At 44.0% G+C, this 16,373-nt stretch overlaps 1 protein-coding gene across 2 annotated transcripts; it reads right to left on the reverse strand.

Moving 5' to 3' along the window:
- Positions 1-608: 608 nt before the first annotated feature.
- On the reverse strand, positions 609-15,959 carry nadkb (NAD kinase b). Of its 2 annotated transcripts, XM_014141110.2 has the most exons (12): positions 15,691-15,959; positions 14,920-15,183; positions 14,357-14,440; positions 10,747-10,876; positions 10,311-10,419; positions 10,076-10,161; positions 7,586-7,688; positions 7,260-7,465; positions 1,938-2,037; positions 1,671-1,828; positions 1,350-1,432; positions 609-896 (listed from the first exon to the last, which is right to left on the reverse strand). In XM_014141110.2, exons 2-12 carry the CDS (start codon positions 15,180-15,182, stop codon positions 734-736), a joined length of 1,485 nt encoding a protein of 494 aa, XP_013996585.2. In that variant the 5' UTR covers position 15,183; positions 15,691-15,959; the 3' UTR covers positions 609-733. The 2 variants fall into 2 exon arrangements, with proteins under 2 accessions (XP_013996585.2, XP_013996586.2); XM_014141111.2 differs by lacking the exons at positions 14,357-14,440; positions 14,920-15,183; positions 15,691-15,959 and adding an exon at positions 11,078-11,217.
- Between the last annotated feature and the right edge of the window lie 414 nt (positions 15,960-16,373).

Raw genomic sequence — 16,373 nt, forward strand, 5'->3', positions numbered from 1 at the left:
TTTTGTACCGGTTTCCTCCAGCATCTTCACAAGGTCCTTTGCTGTTGTTCTGGGATTGATTTGCACTTCGCACCAAAGTACGTTCATCTCTAGGAGACAGAATGCGTCTCCTTCCTGAGCGGTATGACGGCTACGTGGTCCCATGGTGTTTATACTTGCGTACTATTGTTTGTACAGATGAACGTGGTACCTTCAGGCATTTGGAAATTGCTCCCAAGGTTGAACCAGACTTGTGGAGGTCTACAATTCTTATTTTGAGGTCTTGGCTGATTGATTTTCCCATGGTGTCAAGCAAAGAGGCACTGAGTTTGAAGGTAGGCCTTGAAATACATCCACAGGCACACCTTCAATTGACTCAAATGATGTCAATTAGCCTATCAGAAGCTTCTAAAGCCATGACATCATTTTCTGGAATTTTCCAAGCTGTTTAAAGGCACAGCCAACTTAGTGTATGTAAACTTCTGACCCACTGGAATTGTGATACAGTGAATTATAAGAGAAATAATCTGTCTGTAATGAATTGTTGGAAAACTTACTTGTGTCACGGACAAAGTAGATGTCCTAACCGACTTGCCAAAACCATACTTAGTTAACAAGACATTTGTGGAGTGGTTGAAAAACAAGTTTTAATGACTCCAACCTAAGTGTATGTAAACCTCCAACTTCAACTGTATATATTCTTATGTGCTTGTGTGTTTTCAATTCCTGTGCACATTTATGTGTCCGTCTGTGTTCAGTTCTCTGTATCTGAGGAATCCGAGACATCGTCAGCCAGACGAGCTTGTTTCTTTCTGACGTTCCAGTGCAGACACTGAGCCAGGCTCTCAAACCAGTCATACACCAGATCATGACAACAGATGGATGGTACCGGATAGCACGACGTAGTGATCTTTATACTGCAGGGAGAGAGGAGGGGGAGAAGAGGGAGAAGGGAGAGTAGGGGGAGAAGAGGGAGGTGAGAGGAGTGGTAAGAGGGGGAGAGAGAGGGAGAGTTGTGGGGGGAGTGGGGAAGAGAAGGTGGGAGAGAGGGAGAGGGGAGGAGAGAAGGGAGAGGAAGGGTGGAGAGGAGGGAGATTAGAGTTGATTAGTCCCGTGTGGCTCAGTTGGTAGAGCATGGTGTTTGCAACGCCAGGGTTGTAGGTTCGATTCCCACGGGGGACCAGTACGGAGAAAAACATTTATGAAATGTATGCATTCACTACTGTAAGTCGCTCTGGAAAAGAGCGTCTGCTAAATGACCAAAATGTCAAAATGTAGTGTTCTTGCATGGATCTTCCATTCCACCTGCTAGTATGTGAAAGTTATTACACTGTAGTAAATGGTGGTAAGGTGAAGGACAGTGAAGTTACCAGTCTCCATGGCTGATCTCCTGTCTCTTCCTGCCATCAAACGACACCCAGCAAGTGTTCCTGGCATCAGGGGAGAGGGTGATCTGCAGACAGAGACAGACAGACAGACAGACAGACAGACAGACAGACAGACAGACAGACAGACAGACAGACAGACAGACAGACAGACAGACAGACAGACAGACAGACAGACAGACAGACAGACACAGACACAGACAGACACAGACAGACACAGACAGACACAGACAGACACAGACATGTGGAAGAGGTCAACACAGCCATAAGACAGACAGATCCCCTCCCTCTCCTCCCCACTCTCACCATCAGCTCAACCCCAGCAGGCACCACTATGGGTCTGAAGGAGAGGGAGTGTGGGCAGATCGGTGTGACCATGATGGCTGGGACATTAGGATGGATCATTGAGGCTCCCGCTGCTGCTGCATACGCTGTACTGCCTGTAGGGGTCGACACGATCACACCTGGGGCGGTGGAGGAAAGGGAGGGGAGAGAGAAGAGAGATAGGTACTGAAGATTGAAGAGTATTTGTTCGTGCCACCACTGTGGCGCTGTGTCATGTCCTGTACTCACCGTCTCCCTGTACAGAGGTGATGAGGCGTCCATCTAGGTACAGGTCAACATTAGACAGGTAGGAGGAAGGGCCTCGGTCCACCACCACCTCATTCAGAACCTACACACACACCACGTTTTTGAACAGTATAGTTTTGAAACAAGGAATAATGGTTTAATGATTCAACTGAGATAGGTGAAACAGTATTTGATGCCTTGTCTAACCAGTCATTGCTTTGTCAACATTTGACGATGAAAAACGACCATGTTGGTAAGCTAGCTAAGTTCACATTTGTCAATTAGCTTACTAGTTAGCGCCAACTGTTTACTGGTGGTATCCATAGCATATATACGATAGCATAGATATACAGAAGATAGCCCTATTTGGTAAAAGTCCATATTATGGCAAGAACAGCTCAAATAGGCAAAAAGAAATGACAGTCCATCATTACTTTAAGACATGAATGTCAGTCCATCCGGAAAATGTCAAGAATTTAGAAAGTTTCTTCAAGTGCAGTCGCAAAAACCATCAAGCGCTATGATGAAACTGGCTCTCATGAGGACCGCCACAGGAAAGGAAGACCCAGAGTTACCTCTGCTGCAGAGGTTAAGTTCATTGGAGTTACCAGCCTCAGAAATTGCAGCCCAAATAAATGCTTCACAGAGTTCAAGTAACAAACACACTACAATTACTTAGGTTTAAAAATAAACTCAACAGAACACCTACATGTCCAGAGGAAAACGACAAACGATGCATGCAGGGCAGAATTAGACCAAAATCCACTAATAATAAAAACTAAAAAAAATCAGCAATGAAGTCTTTGGAAACATCTACAGTGACCTCCTCTCATATCATTACCAAGCCCTGCAATGCCAAGAGCTGAGCAAAGAAAAGAGTCCCCTCATCTAGCTGGTCCTGGGGCTGAGTTCACAAACCTGTTCTACTAACACACTGAAGCCTCAGGACCCTCATCCAGCTGGTCCTGGGGCTGAGTTCACAAACATGTTCTACGAACACACTGAAGCCTCGGGACCAGAACATACCAAATTACAACACAGTCAAAACAAAAACTACATTATTAAAAACTACTACAATATTAGTCCAGACTCAGTGAGCACAGCCTTGCCATTGAGAAGGGTAGACACAGGAAAACATGGCTTCCCTGTAGAGGAAAGGCTGTGCAACCACTGCACCACAGCAGAACCCGAGACAGAGCTGCATTTGTAAAAAATTTAAAACAATTACTGTAATTTCTCCAAATGTGAAACCCTTATTCCAAGGTTTCAAAGACCTCTCTGATGAGGATAGGCTACCTGTCCTGTTGGGGGAGGATGCAGAGAGCTGTGGGTTGGCAGCGCACTACATTGCTGCCTGCCATAAGATGAGGGACAGTGTCTGACAGACCAACCAACCTCATCTTTGCCATTGTTATTGTCCATTGTAGTTATATTTACAGTGAGGGGGAAAAGTATTTGATCCCCTGCTGATTTTGTACGTTCGCCCACTGACAAAGAAATGATCAGTCTATAATTTTAATGGTAGGTTTATTTGAACAGTGAGAGACAGAATAACAAGAAAAAAATCTCGAAAAAAGCATGGCAAAAATGTTATAAATTGATTTGCATTTTAATGAGGGAAATAAGTATTTGACCCCCTCTCAATCAGAAAGATTTCTGGCTCCCAGGTGTCTTTTATACAGGTAACGAGCTGAGATTAGGAGCACACTCTTAAAGGGAGTGCTCCTAATCTCAGTGTGTTACCTGTATAAAAGACACCTGTCCACAGAAGCAATCAATCCGATTCCAAACTCTCCACCATGGCCAAGACCAAAGAGCTCTCCAAGGATGTCAGGGACAAGATTGTAGACTACACAAGGCTGGAACGGGCTACAAGACCATCGCCAAGCAGCTTGGTGAGAAGGTGACAACAGTTGGTGCGATTATTCGCAAATGGAAGAAACACAAAAGAACTGTCAATCTCCCTCGTCCTGGGGCTCCATGCAAGATCTCACCTCGTGGAGTTGCAATGATCATGAGAACGGTGAGGAATCAGCCCAGAACTACACAGGAGGATCTTGTCAATGATCTCAAGGCAGCTGGGACCATAGTTACCAAGAAAACAACTGGTAACACACTACGCCGTGAAGGACTGAAATCCTGCAGCGCCCGCAAGGTTCCCCTGCTCAAGAAAGCACATATACATGCCCGTCTGAAGTTTGCCAATGAACATCTGAATGATTCAAAGGACAACTGGGTGAAAGTGTTGTGGTCAGATGAGACCAAAATGGAGCTCTTTGGCAGGAGGAGGAATGCTGCCTATGACCCCAAGAACACCATCCCCACCGTCAAACATTGAGGTGGAAACATTATGCTTTGGGGTGTTTTTCTGCTAAGGGGACAGGACAACTTCACCGCATCAAAGGGACGTTGGACGGGGCCATGTACTGTCAAATCTGAGGTGAGAACCTCCTTCCAGGGCATTGAAAATGGGTCGTGGATGGGTATTCCAGCATGACAATGACCCAAAACACACGGCCAAGGCAACAAAGGAGTGGCTCAAGAAGAAGCACATTAAGGTCCTGGACTGGCCTAGCCAGTCTCCAGACCTTTATCCCATAGAAAAGCTGTGGAGGGAGCTGAAGGTTCGAGTTGCCAAACGTCAGCCTCGAAACCTTAATGACTTGGAGAAGATCTGCAAAAAGGAGTGGGACAAAATCCCTCCTGAGATGTGTGCATACCTGTTGGCCAACTACAAGAAACGTCTGACCTCTGTGATTGCCAACAAGGGTTTTGCCACCAAGTACTAAGTTATGTTTTGCAGAGGGGTCAAATACTTATTTCCCTCATTAAAATGCAAATCATTTTATAACATTTTTGATATGCGTTTTTCTGGATTTTTTGTTGTTGTTATTCTGTCTCTCACTGTTCAAATAAACCTACCATTAAAATTATAGACTGATCATTTCTTTGTCAGTGGGCAAAACGTACAAAATCAGCAGGGGATCAAAATACTTTTTTCCCCTCACTGTACCCTTGATTATTGTTGTTAATGATTCACCCATTGACAATCATGATTATTTTAATTCATTTTAAATAACTTAATTTCCAAAGTACGCTTTGGCAATATGTACATTGTTACGTCATGCCAATAAATCAATTTGAATTTAATTGAGTGTGTATGTCACACAAACAGTCCGAGCGCATTAGGGTCTGCGGTCAGAATCCGTCTAGGTGCGCCTTCGTAACCACGGCAACTGGCTCAACAGGGCCGCTAACATCCAACCAGCCACGCTTTATTATGACTGCTGCCATGGAGACCGGGTGATGCTCCCAGACAAAATGTTTTGAAAATGGGATGAGAGAAGGGAGGAAGGGAGAGAGGAGGAAGGGAGAGAGGGTCATTTGCAGTGTTTTTGTAATTAGTGTATTTCTGAGACAGATACAGTCTATATTACATAAACTTCATTTGTTAGAAAAAAAACTTTTTGCATCTTAATGAAAACAGACAAAGATACATTATTAACAATGATAATTAATTAATTGAACATGCTAACCACATGTATACAATACATCAAAGTGAGAAGAACAATGTCACGGTGAACTGGTTCCTGAATGAACTTCAGTTAAAGACATTACATTTCACCACCAGCTGCCCCATTTGAGCTTCTGAGTAGCACAACAATCGGTCTAAGGCACTGCATTTCAGTGATAAGAGGCGTCACTACAGACCCTGGTTCGAATCCAGGCTGCAGCACAACCGGCCGTGATTGGGAGTCCCATAGGGCGGCGCACAATTGGCCCAGTGTCATCTGGGTTAGGGTTTGGCCGGGGCAGGCAGTCATTGTAAATAAGAATTTGTTCTTAACCGACTTGGCCAATTAAATAAAGGTTAAATATATATTTTAAAACAGCATAACCAGTGGCAACTCATCATTCAGGGCAGGTGGCGTTTGAGCCCCAACTGTTCAGCTAAAAAAAGTGTGTACAATACCAGTCAAATGTTTGGACACCTACTCACTCAAGGTTATTTATTTTTGCTATTTTCTACATTGTAGAATAATAGTGAAGAAATCAAAACTATGAATTACCACATATGGAATCATGTAATAACCAAAATAGTGTTAAATAGTGTTAATAGTGTTAGCTCAGTTGGTAGAGCATGGTGTTTGCAACGCCAGGGTTGTGGGTTCGATTCCCACGGGGGGCCATGTATGAAATGTATGCATTCACTACTGTAAGTCGCTCTGGATAAGAGCGTTTGCTAAATGACTAAAATGTAAATGTAAAATGTTTTCGATTCTTCAAAGTAGCTACCCTTTGCCTTGACAGCTTTGCACACTCTTGGCATTCTCTCAACCAGCTTCATGAGGTAGTGACCTGGAATGCATTTCAATTAACAGGTGTGCCTTGTTAAAAGTTAATTAGTGGAATTTCTTTCCTTCTTAATGCATTTGAGCAAATCAGTTGTGTTGTGACAAGGTAGGGGTGGTATACAGAAGATTTCTGAGATTGCCATCCGGATTTCCGTTAAAACGATAAGAACAAATCATAAAATTCCACGTCAATTTCAGTGGCGACCAGCCACCTGTTGAGCTTTGTTTTTTGTTTTTTTGTCTTTTTAATTTTTTGTGCCTGTTTTGCATGTTATTTTGGTATTAATACGTGCCACATATAAATTTGCAAACAACGTAAATAAAAAAATGTTGAGGGAATAAAGCCACATACAAACATGGTCTCTTTCTTGAGTAATGGAGTTCCAAAACGCAGGTGTTTCAGCCTAGCTCAGTGCTTTCTGTGGTGGAGGGGCAGCCAGCGGAAAATACATTGGAATGATATTCGAATATTATACATTTCCGTAACCTAAATAATTACATATGCAATGCCTAGCCAGCCATATCATTGTTTGAAACCTGGACATTTTACATAGCCTAAAATCCGACCATAGAAAGAAAAAAAGAGATTTCCTGATATGCCGGTGAAACCAGCATTTCTTCTTCTACTGTCCAAAGGCTGTAAGGTACAATCCTATTGCTGCATCTTTAGATATTCCCTCTGTTTGTACCATTAGGCTGTATATACATCTCTGTCGCGTTATAAAAACCGCTCACATCAGGTGCTCGTTTGAGAATGGTCTTCTCTCGTAATCCGTTTCAGCAGCTTCGGGTTTGTGTAAACATTTTAATATGGAACCACTGTTGTATGCATTTTATATTTCTCTGGCCTATAGTCCCGCAACGGTCCCAATGTCTGTTTTGAACCATACCCCCTTAATTTGGAGCTCTGCTAGGAAGTAGGGGCTAGTGCAAAAGAGTTTGGAGCTAGGGGTTAGGGATTGAGTCTCACCTGCATCTGTAGGGTAATGTTCCCAGCCTCGCTGTTGGTGTGTCCATGGGGCAGCAGGCCATTGTGCTCTGTGTCCGGCTGGCCCCCAGCTTGGCCTTGGCCCCCAGACCCCTGGTACTGCTGCTGGCCTGGCTGGCCTGTCCTCTGGAGCATGTCCTTCACCACCTTCACCTTCAGACGACTACGCAGCGTGATGGCTGCATTACCTAGTACACACACACACACAGATAAACAGACACACACAAAGACATCCATCAGATCATGAACTGGCAGATATATCACTAATTGACAGCGCTATTTATTTTTATTTGAAAGGAATCCTCTACCTTCAAATACTTTAGCCACCTCTGTCTTGTATGATTCAAACTTGAACGGTGTCAGAAATCCCAGAGAACCCAGATGGAACGCCATAACTGGAGGAACACTGCCCTGAGAGAGAGAGATAGAGAGTGAGAGAGAGAGAGAGTGAGGGAGAGCGAGAGATCAAAACACAGGGCGGCAGGTAGCCTCGCGGTTAAGACTGTTGGTCGATGTCCCCTTGAGCAAGGCACTTATCCAGAGCCACTTACAGGAGTAATTAGGGATAAGAGCATCTGCTAAATGACTAAAATGACAAATGTAATTGTCGCTATAACATACTGGAAATATGAAGGAGAATAAAGCATCTGTCCTCCTTTTCAGTTCCAGACAGAGGAGGCTGGTGGGAGGACAGGCTCATTGTAAAGGCTGGAATGGAAGCCAAGTCATGTTGGTTCCATTCCAATGAGCCTGTCCCCTATGGTCATGTTGGTTCCATTCCAATGAGCCTGTCCCCTATGGTCATGTTGGTTCCATTCCAATGAGCCTGTCCCCTATGGTCATGTTGGTTCCATTCCAATGAGCCTGTCCCCTATGGTCATGTTGGTTCCATTCCAATGAGCCTGTCCCCTATGGTCATGTTGGTTCCATTCCAATGAGCCTGTCCCCTATGGTCATGTTGGTTCCATTCCAATGAGCCTGTCCCCTATGGTCATGTTGGTTCCATTCCAATGAGCCTGTCCCCTATGGTCATGTTGGTTCCATTCCAATGAGCCTGTCCCCTATGGTCATGTTGGTTCCATTCCAATGAGCCTGTCCCCTATGGTCATGTTGGTTCCATTCCAATGAGCCTGTCCCCTATGGTCATGTTGGTTCCATTCCAATGAGCCTGTCCCCTATGGTCATGTTGGTTCCATTCCAATGAGCCTGTCCCCTATGGTCATGTTGGTTCCATTCCAATGAGCCTGTCCCCTATGGTCATGTTGGTTCCATTCCAATGAGCCTGTCCCCTATGGTCATGTTGGTTCCATTCCAATGAGCCTGTCCCCTATGGTCATGTTGGTTCCATTCCAATGAGCCTGTCCCCTATGGTCATGTTGGTTCCATTCCAATGAGCCTGTCCCCTATGGTCATGTTGGTTCCATTCCAATGAGCCTGTCCCCTATTGTCATGTTGGTTCCATTCCAATGAGCCTGTCCCCTATGGTCATGTTGGTTCCATTCCAATGAGCCTGTCCCCTATGGTCATGTTGGTTCCATTCCAATGTCATTGAAAATAAGAATTTGTTCTTAACTGACTTGCCTAGTTAAATAAAAGGTAAAACATTTTTTTTTTCAAAAGTACCTTTAAAAAGGTACTGAGGTTCCATTTGGAACATACACAAGTCTGGCCAATAAAAACAGAAACCTCTAAATCACGTAATTCTGTTCTGTTCCAAGTATGATAATGATGATTAACATGGAGATGATGACTAATCCAAACACTGCCTCAAATGCCACAGACAGAACCCAACAGCCACTCATCACCATACACACACAGCCAGCCTGCCCTAAGCCAGGCAAGTACAAGACTCTGGTTAGAATGTGCAGGTGTGTTGGAACAGGGGTTCCCAAACCTTTTCACTCGGGGGCTCCCCTTCCAGCATTGGGGAACATCTCCCCCACGCGCACCCCGCCATGTCTATTTCTATTGGCACAAGCACTGTTCATGACTCAAACTCTTCACATCTGGTTGGTGGAGAGAACATTTTGCAGGTTTAAAAGCTTATTTCCTACAATTTTCACTTAAAAAAAAAATATATAATAATAATAATAATTAAATGGGGTGCAAAGAAAATGTTCAAATTTTAAAGCAAATTTTCTTGCAATTCTATACATTTTGCCATGTCTAATGTGTATTCATGTGATATTTGAGTGAGAAATGTTTACAAAACGTTAGCTGACATGGTCTAGTTGATCTGGACCTTTCTGACAAGTTATAAATATCTCTCTAAGGTCTACAATGACTGACATGACAAGAGGAACTGATGATGCACTACCCTATTTAGAAATGGCACCTTGTGCCGTCTACTATTACAACGTTCAAGAGAAAGTTTAAAGCCGAACTGAGTTCCTTTAAAAACCACTGTGTTAGAGCAGGGCTGGAGCAAAAGTTGTGTTGGCTCCCCTGTTATACTGACCTTGTTTCTGAGTACATAGAGATCCCCCCTCCCAAACTGTAGAGCAGGACTTGGCAACCCTGGTCCTGGAGGGATGCAGGAACGTCATGTTTTTGGTTTAACTGACCTGGAAGACCAGGTGTGTTGAATTTAGGCAATTACTGAACTGATCAATTAGCTGGTCAGGTATGGTGCCTAGTTGGAACAAAATCCTGCCGTACCTGAGGCACTTTAAGAACAGGGTTGCCCAGGAACAGAGTTGCCCAGGAACAGGGTTGCCCAGGAACAAGGTTGCCCAGGAACAAGGTTGCCCAGGAACAAGGTTGCCCACCCCTGGTGTACTGTATGTGTTAGTGGGTACCTGGAAGAGAGAGGAGGCGTAGAGTAGAGTCCCGTCTCCTCCCAGACAGATGATGAGGTCAATACAGTGAGAGATGTCATCATAACCTGGACAGGAAACACAGTTCAGGAATTCAGTAGAACTATATATGTTGTAGCCTTGTGACCCAATACACACGTTTACTGATGAGGAATGGATCTGACACACTGCTGGGTGGATGTTATGCTATGGGAGATGGTGTGTGTGTGTCTGTTACCTTCTCTAAAGGTACAGAGTTGTTTTCGGATTGAGGCGAAGGTCTCGTCCGTAGTCAGGGAGACGTCAGCCACCACCCTCCTCTCCACAAACACCAACATACCCTTCTCCTGGAGCACATGGAAATGGAACGTCACTTTACTTCCTCAATACTGAATTGAAAGCCCAACCCTGGTAGGTATCCAGTAGATCGGATTCAGACTGAACAGTCTGATATCATCATAGTGCTGCATGTATGAGACAAGACTACAAAATTCATGCTTTCATTCAATTCTGGGACTGCATGCTTCCACCAAGAGAAATATTTCTAAAACTGCATTGATCTCTATAGATTTACCTTTGATAATGTACATCGCTCCTATTCAAACGCATCATAAAACAACAACATGCAAGCACATGCACATAGTCACACTCGCTTCAGCTCTATGATACAGTACCTCAACGAGGAAGTGGCAGAGTTCTTTGAATGGTTCCACCAGGCTCTCATCTCGTATCTTCCTGATGACCAGAACGTTGACTGGTGGTTTGTTCCACGTCAGGCGCTGACTGGCCGGATCCTGGATGTGCCTGAGGACGACGACAACACACACACAATCAAACTTCATTAAAATTAGTCTACATTTATTTATACATTTTACAGTTCACCTCACAATATCCGGCACAGAACAGTACAGCTACACACACACTTCCATAGACATTGGCCGATTCCACATTCCCCTTTACCGAAAATACATTTTTCTAACTAGTCTTGAATTTCCTTATTGTTACCATTTAAACGACGTCCGGTGGTCGCGCTGAAAAGAATCCCTCATTTTCGAAAATCGAAGCTGTTCTGAACAGTCATTCATTAACATGGTAAATACAGAATTAGATAACGAAGTCCAAACTCCAAAGCTACTCAGTCTCACCAGATCCCAGGGTTGATTATTTATCTTTACTGTCTAGATGGACAGTGTGTCTATGTAGAGTGGGGGTTATTGTCATGCAAAAGCCTGCCTGTCTCATGGTAATTAACAGTTTATTAACATAAGCAAGTTCAGCATCTCCAGGCCGCCACTCATACAAGCCTCCTACAAGCCACTAACGCGCGCTTCTGAAACATCTACATTTTTAAAAGTATAATAAATCAATTTAATATACACCGTCACAATAAATCCATTATTTTAGGCAGGTCTAAAGCAACATTTTGATATGAAGAAAATGTATTTCAGAATACGAGTCTGCCTACTGTATGTTATCTGGCTATGCACCATGCCAATGGCAGCCTAGGCTGTAGGCTAGTTCATTTAGCAGACAAGATATGCTTATAAATCTGTTCTATTATTTTAATATTATATGATTTTAAAGTAAGAAGAATATAATTGAACTTGGTCGAATAGAATCAAAAGGAAATGTTTCCCATTCCGGAGCAAGTGCGCATATGAAGTGGTTATGTTGAGCTTAAAGGTGATCACTTGAAACAGGTCCTATATGCTAGATTTAGAGTTATTGGGCAACTTTAGTTGTGAATGATAGAAATCAAAACATTCACTGAAAAAAAAATAAACACAACAATTAACGATTTTACTGGGTTATAGGTAATATAAGTAAATCAGTCAATAGAAATAAATGAATTAGGTCCTAATCTATGGACTTCACATGACTGGGAATACAGATATTTATCTGTTGGTCACAGATTTCTTAAAAAAACAGGTAGGGGCATGGATCAGAAAACCAGTCAGTATCTGGTGTGACCACCATTTGTCTCATGCAGCGCGACACATCTCCTTCGCATAGAGTTGATCAGGCTGTTGATTGTGGCCTGTGGAATGTTGTCCCACTCCTCTACAACAGCTGTGCAAAGTTGATGAATTTTGTCGGGAACTGGAACATGCTGTCGTAGATGTCGATCCAGAGCATCCCAAACATGCTCAATGGGTGACAGTTTGGTGAGTATGTAGGCCATGGAAGAACTGGGACATTTTCAGCTGGCAGGAAATGTGAACAGAGCCTTGCGACATAGAGCCGTGCATAATGCTAAAACATGAGATGATGGCGGCGGATGAATGGCATGACAATGGCCCTCGGGATCTCTTTACGGTATCTCTGTGCATTAAAATTGTTTTCCGTAGCATATGCCTGCCCATACCATAACCCCACCACCACAAGGGGCACTCTGTTCACAACTTTGACATCAGCAAACCGCTCGCCCACATCTGCCCAGTACAGTTGAAACCGGGATTCACCCGTGAAGAACACACTTCTTCAGCGTGCCAGTGGCAGAATACGTGAGTGGAGCGAGAGCAGAGTGAGGAGCGGAGAGTGCCCAATTTGACTGGAGCGTGATTCCCAAAGGTCGGCCTTCTCGCCCGCTCCAATTTCACTCCAGTAGCGTTCACTTCACGAGCTCAGGGCATGCCCAGCCCAGCATGCATCTGTAGCCTACTTGTGTGCTGCTATAGCCCCTTGCTTCAACTACTGTCATGGAGTTCACTAAATATTTCATAAAGGAACTAATAAAAAACACAGTTGCAAAATCAAGGTGACTTACAAAGATGAGGACGAAAAGCAAGAGAGGGAGTGTGGTGATGGAGAGTCCACAACTAAAGAATCATTATGGAATCTGAAAAGACATGATGGTGTACTTACTATGTGCACATGCTAAAAGAGAGGGACGAGGTGGGTAGATAACTAAGTGTCATTGTAGCAAAGTAGTCATAACCTAAAAATCAGATCTCTTAAAAGTTTTGATTTAGAATGGCCCATTATCAAATGGGCAGGAAGAGGGGCAGGTGGAAAAAATACATGTCCTCCGTATGCACTCAAATAGTGAATGGAGGCCGCTTTCCCACCAGTTTGTTTTCCAATCATGCCAGGTAGGAGCTTGCAGACGCTTGCTGTGCGACAGGTGATTTTCCACCCAAACTCTGTATGCCATGGGCTCTCCAACCCTGTTCCTGCAGCTACCCAGTGCTTCATTTGGGAAACCAAGTGAAATCTGTTCGGGAACATCGACAGTAACACGTTTTCACAACTAAACAAATTTCCTTAAACTGTTGACAGCCCCTCTGTCTGCGCGCTGGAGAAAGGAATGAAGGAGAGAGGAGAAGAGATGGAAACGCATGGTGGTGATATATTCTGTAGCTAAAAGGTCATGTGTAGCCTATTAATTATGAAAATAGGAAAAATGCCCAATGGCATAAGGTAACCAGTCCATTCAGAATGCATAATAATACAGTCCACAGTCAAAAGACCATTACTAGAATTAGTTTAATGTTGGAGTATAGGCTAGACCCAATTATGTACCAAAGACATCTTCAATCTGTTATGTTTTTCTGCCGTGTGTAATATGCAGTAGGCTATGTATTGTATAATGATACAATCATTATTATAATTTGGGCTCATATATAGGCCTATGGGTATGCATAAGCTCTTATATGTGTTTTGAATGAATCACCACCATAGAAAGCGCTGTCCATTTCGTTGTTAGGCTTGAAACATCCACAACGACCATGTGTTCCACTCAGTTGCCATTGGGACCTGTTGAACCTCTTTCTTCAAATTGATCATCACAGTGAGGTCAGTTTTAAAAGCATGATACTGTTTTGATGAGTGTTTGATGTGATTTTCATTGATGTCAGTGGTCGTTAGTGAGTTGGGTACTACCAACACATGTCCAGAGTGCATTAAAGGAGATTACTGTGACTCAACAGTCACGTGGAATTTTACTGCGGTCTTGACTCATGACAGCCGGTGTATGTGGTAACTTGGTCAATGAAACAGCCCTAAGCTAGACCCTCTGCAACTAAGTACCCTAGGTGTCCTGACTCACAGTACCGGTTCATAGGACACTACTACCCAATCACAGTCCTGTCCTTAACTCTCCATAGGACACTACTACCCAATCACAGTCCTGTCCTTAATGATCATCTTACCTGCTGATACTGGGACAGTTACGTAAGGATTCAATGCCAAACGATGCAACTAAAATAACAAAGACAGAGAGGGAAACAGATTCCAGACCGTATGTACTGTAAGTGCAATGAAGTTCCCACACCAATGACTTACATGACTGACGTTGGGTTAGGAAGAATACAGGCTTTGGGTCCAAAGTGAGTAGCAGGATATGGTCCATGGAGAAAGTGAGCTCTCCTGTAGGATGTAGAAAAGAGGACAGTCAGACAGAGTGAGCGAGCGAAGAGACAGACAGACAGACAGACAGACAGACAGACAGACAGACAGACAGACAGACAGACAGACAGACAGACAGACAGACAGACAGGACAGCGAAAGACAGACAGACAGACAAAGAGCGAAAGACAGACAGACAGACAAAGAGCAAAAGCGAGAGAGCGAGCAAAAGCGAGAGAGCGAGCCAGACAGACAGACAGTCAGAGAGACAGCATGTTCAGCTAGCTACCCTAAGGCAGTACTGTGGCTATGGCATGTCCAGCTAGCTACCCTAAGGCAGTACTGTAGCTATAATGGCATTATTGTCCCAGTAGTCTCATGTTAGCCTGGTCCCAGATCTTTTTGTGCTGTCTTGACAAATCCTATCCACAAGACAGCACACCAAGCAGCTACTGAAAGAGACTACTGTCCCAGGCTATCTGCAGCTCTCAGACACGCACCTCTTAGGGGAGGTCTCTGCGATCTCTGCCGTCGAAGACCCAGAGGGCTCGGAGTGTTCGTGTTGGCCCGGCAACCTGATTTGCTCGCCGTCGGGTAGCAACAGGTGTTCCTGGTCATCCTGATGATGGCATTGGGACCTCTTCTCCTCCCGTCGTCTCTTAGGTGACTTCCTGTGTTTGGAGGTCGAGGACCTGACTGGCTCTGGAGGGTTGGAGCTTCTCTCTGGTGTAGCTGAGGAACAGGATGACTCTTGGCTCTCCATCCTGTAGGAACACACAGTACACACACATAAACTGGGGTTGAAACTCTAAATATCCCTGGTTGACCACATGCTGCAGCAGAGTGACTAGTGTCACAACAACGTAGTTAACAAAACCATGCAAATTGGGTTTACAGGGCAAATATATAAACACTATCAACACATGACCTGTCTAATTATATAGCTAGACTAGCCCAAAGGCTAGTATTGAGCCGTTTCAATATCGCCATATGCTGGCCTTTGGGCTATAGCTAGTCTTGATAACTGGATAAAATTACTAGCTGGTTAGGTAAGTTAGCTATCTAAGCAGGCCAGCTTTAGCCAAATCTCAACTTGTTTAAAGCCTACACTCCTGTAAGCTTAGCATGACAGCCTTCTAAACAAAGAAAAGCACGGACTAACAAGACATGGCTAACAATGGTTTAGTGCCAATGCAAGGTCAACTGAACTAAGTTTAGTTAACTAGCTAGCAAAAAAAAAACGGTAAAGTTGTCTAAGCTGCCGTAGCTACCTTGAGTTGCTTAACAGCACTCCTTACGACATCATCAGCGCTGTGTTACCTTCCACGGGTTTGATAGCAAACGAACCTGATTAAATACTAGTAGCTGGTCAAGAGCAAATGTTATAATGCTAATTGTGTGTCTGTGGTTTTACTTGGAAAGCTTAACCTAGCTAGCTATCGGAACATCAGTTGACAGAATGAAAACATAAAGTTGCATGCGCAGTGGAAGCCATTTGGAAACGGCTGCTTCGGATCGACTGTTGAAGAGCGTCAAACCTGCCACACCACTGCGCAACATTAGAGATCTCAAACAGACCGCCATCTCAATGGCCAATTTAGTAGCCTATGTATCTATCTACATTTAGTGGCCTATGTATCTATCTACATTTAGTGGCCTATGTATCTATCTACATTTAGTGGCCTATGTATCTATCTACATTTAGTGGCCTATTGTTAGGGTTGAACTGGCTATTTGTATGCATAACCTTTATAATATACTGGGGAAGCTATGCTGGGTACATAAACTACGAGTGGGTTAACGGTTGAAGACAAGAAGAACTACAACCGGCAACAGGAAGTGCGTCACGACGCTGGGATCAGCCTAGACGCCGACGACAGGAGGAGCAAGTTTAAACCACGCTCCTCCTCCCTCGGACAGGCCAGCATTGAGCAGGAAATATCTCTCAGTATAA

The sequence above is a fragment of the Salmo salar genome, chromosome ssa14 (genome assembly GCF_905237065.1).
Source record: "Salmo salar chromosome ssa14, Ssal_v3.1, whole genome shotgun sequence".
In the NCBI taxonomy this organism is placed as follows: domain Eukaryota; kingdom Metazoa; phylum Chordata; class Actinopteri; order Salmoniformes; family Salmonidae; genus Salmo; species Salmo salar.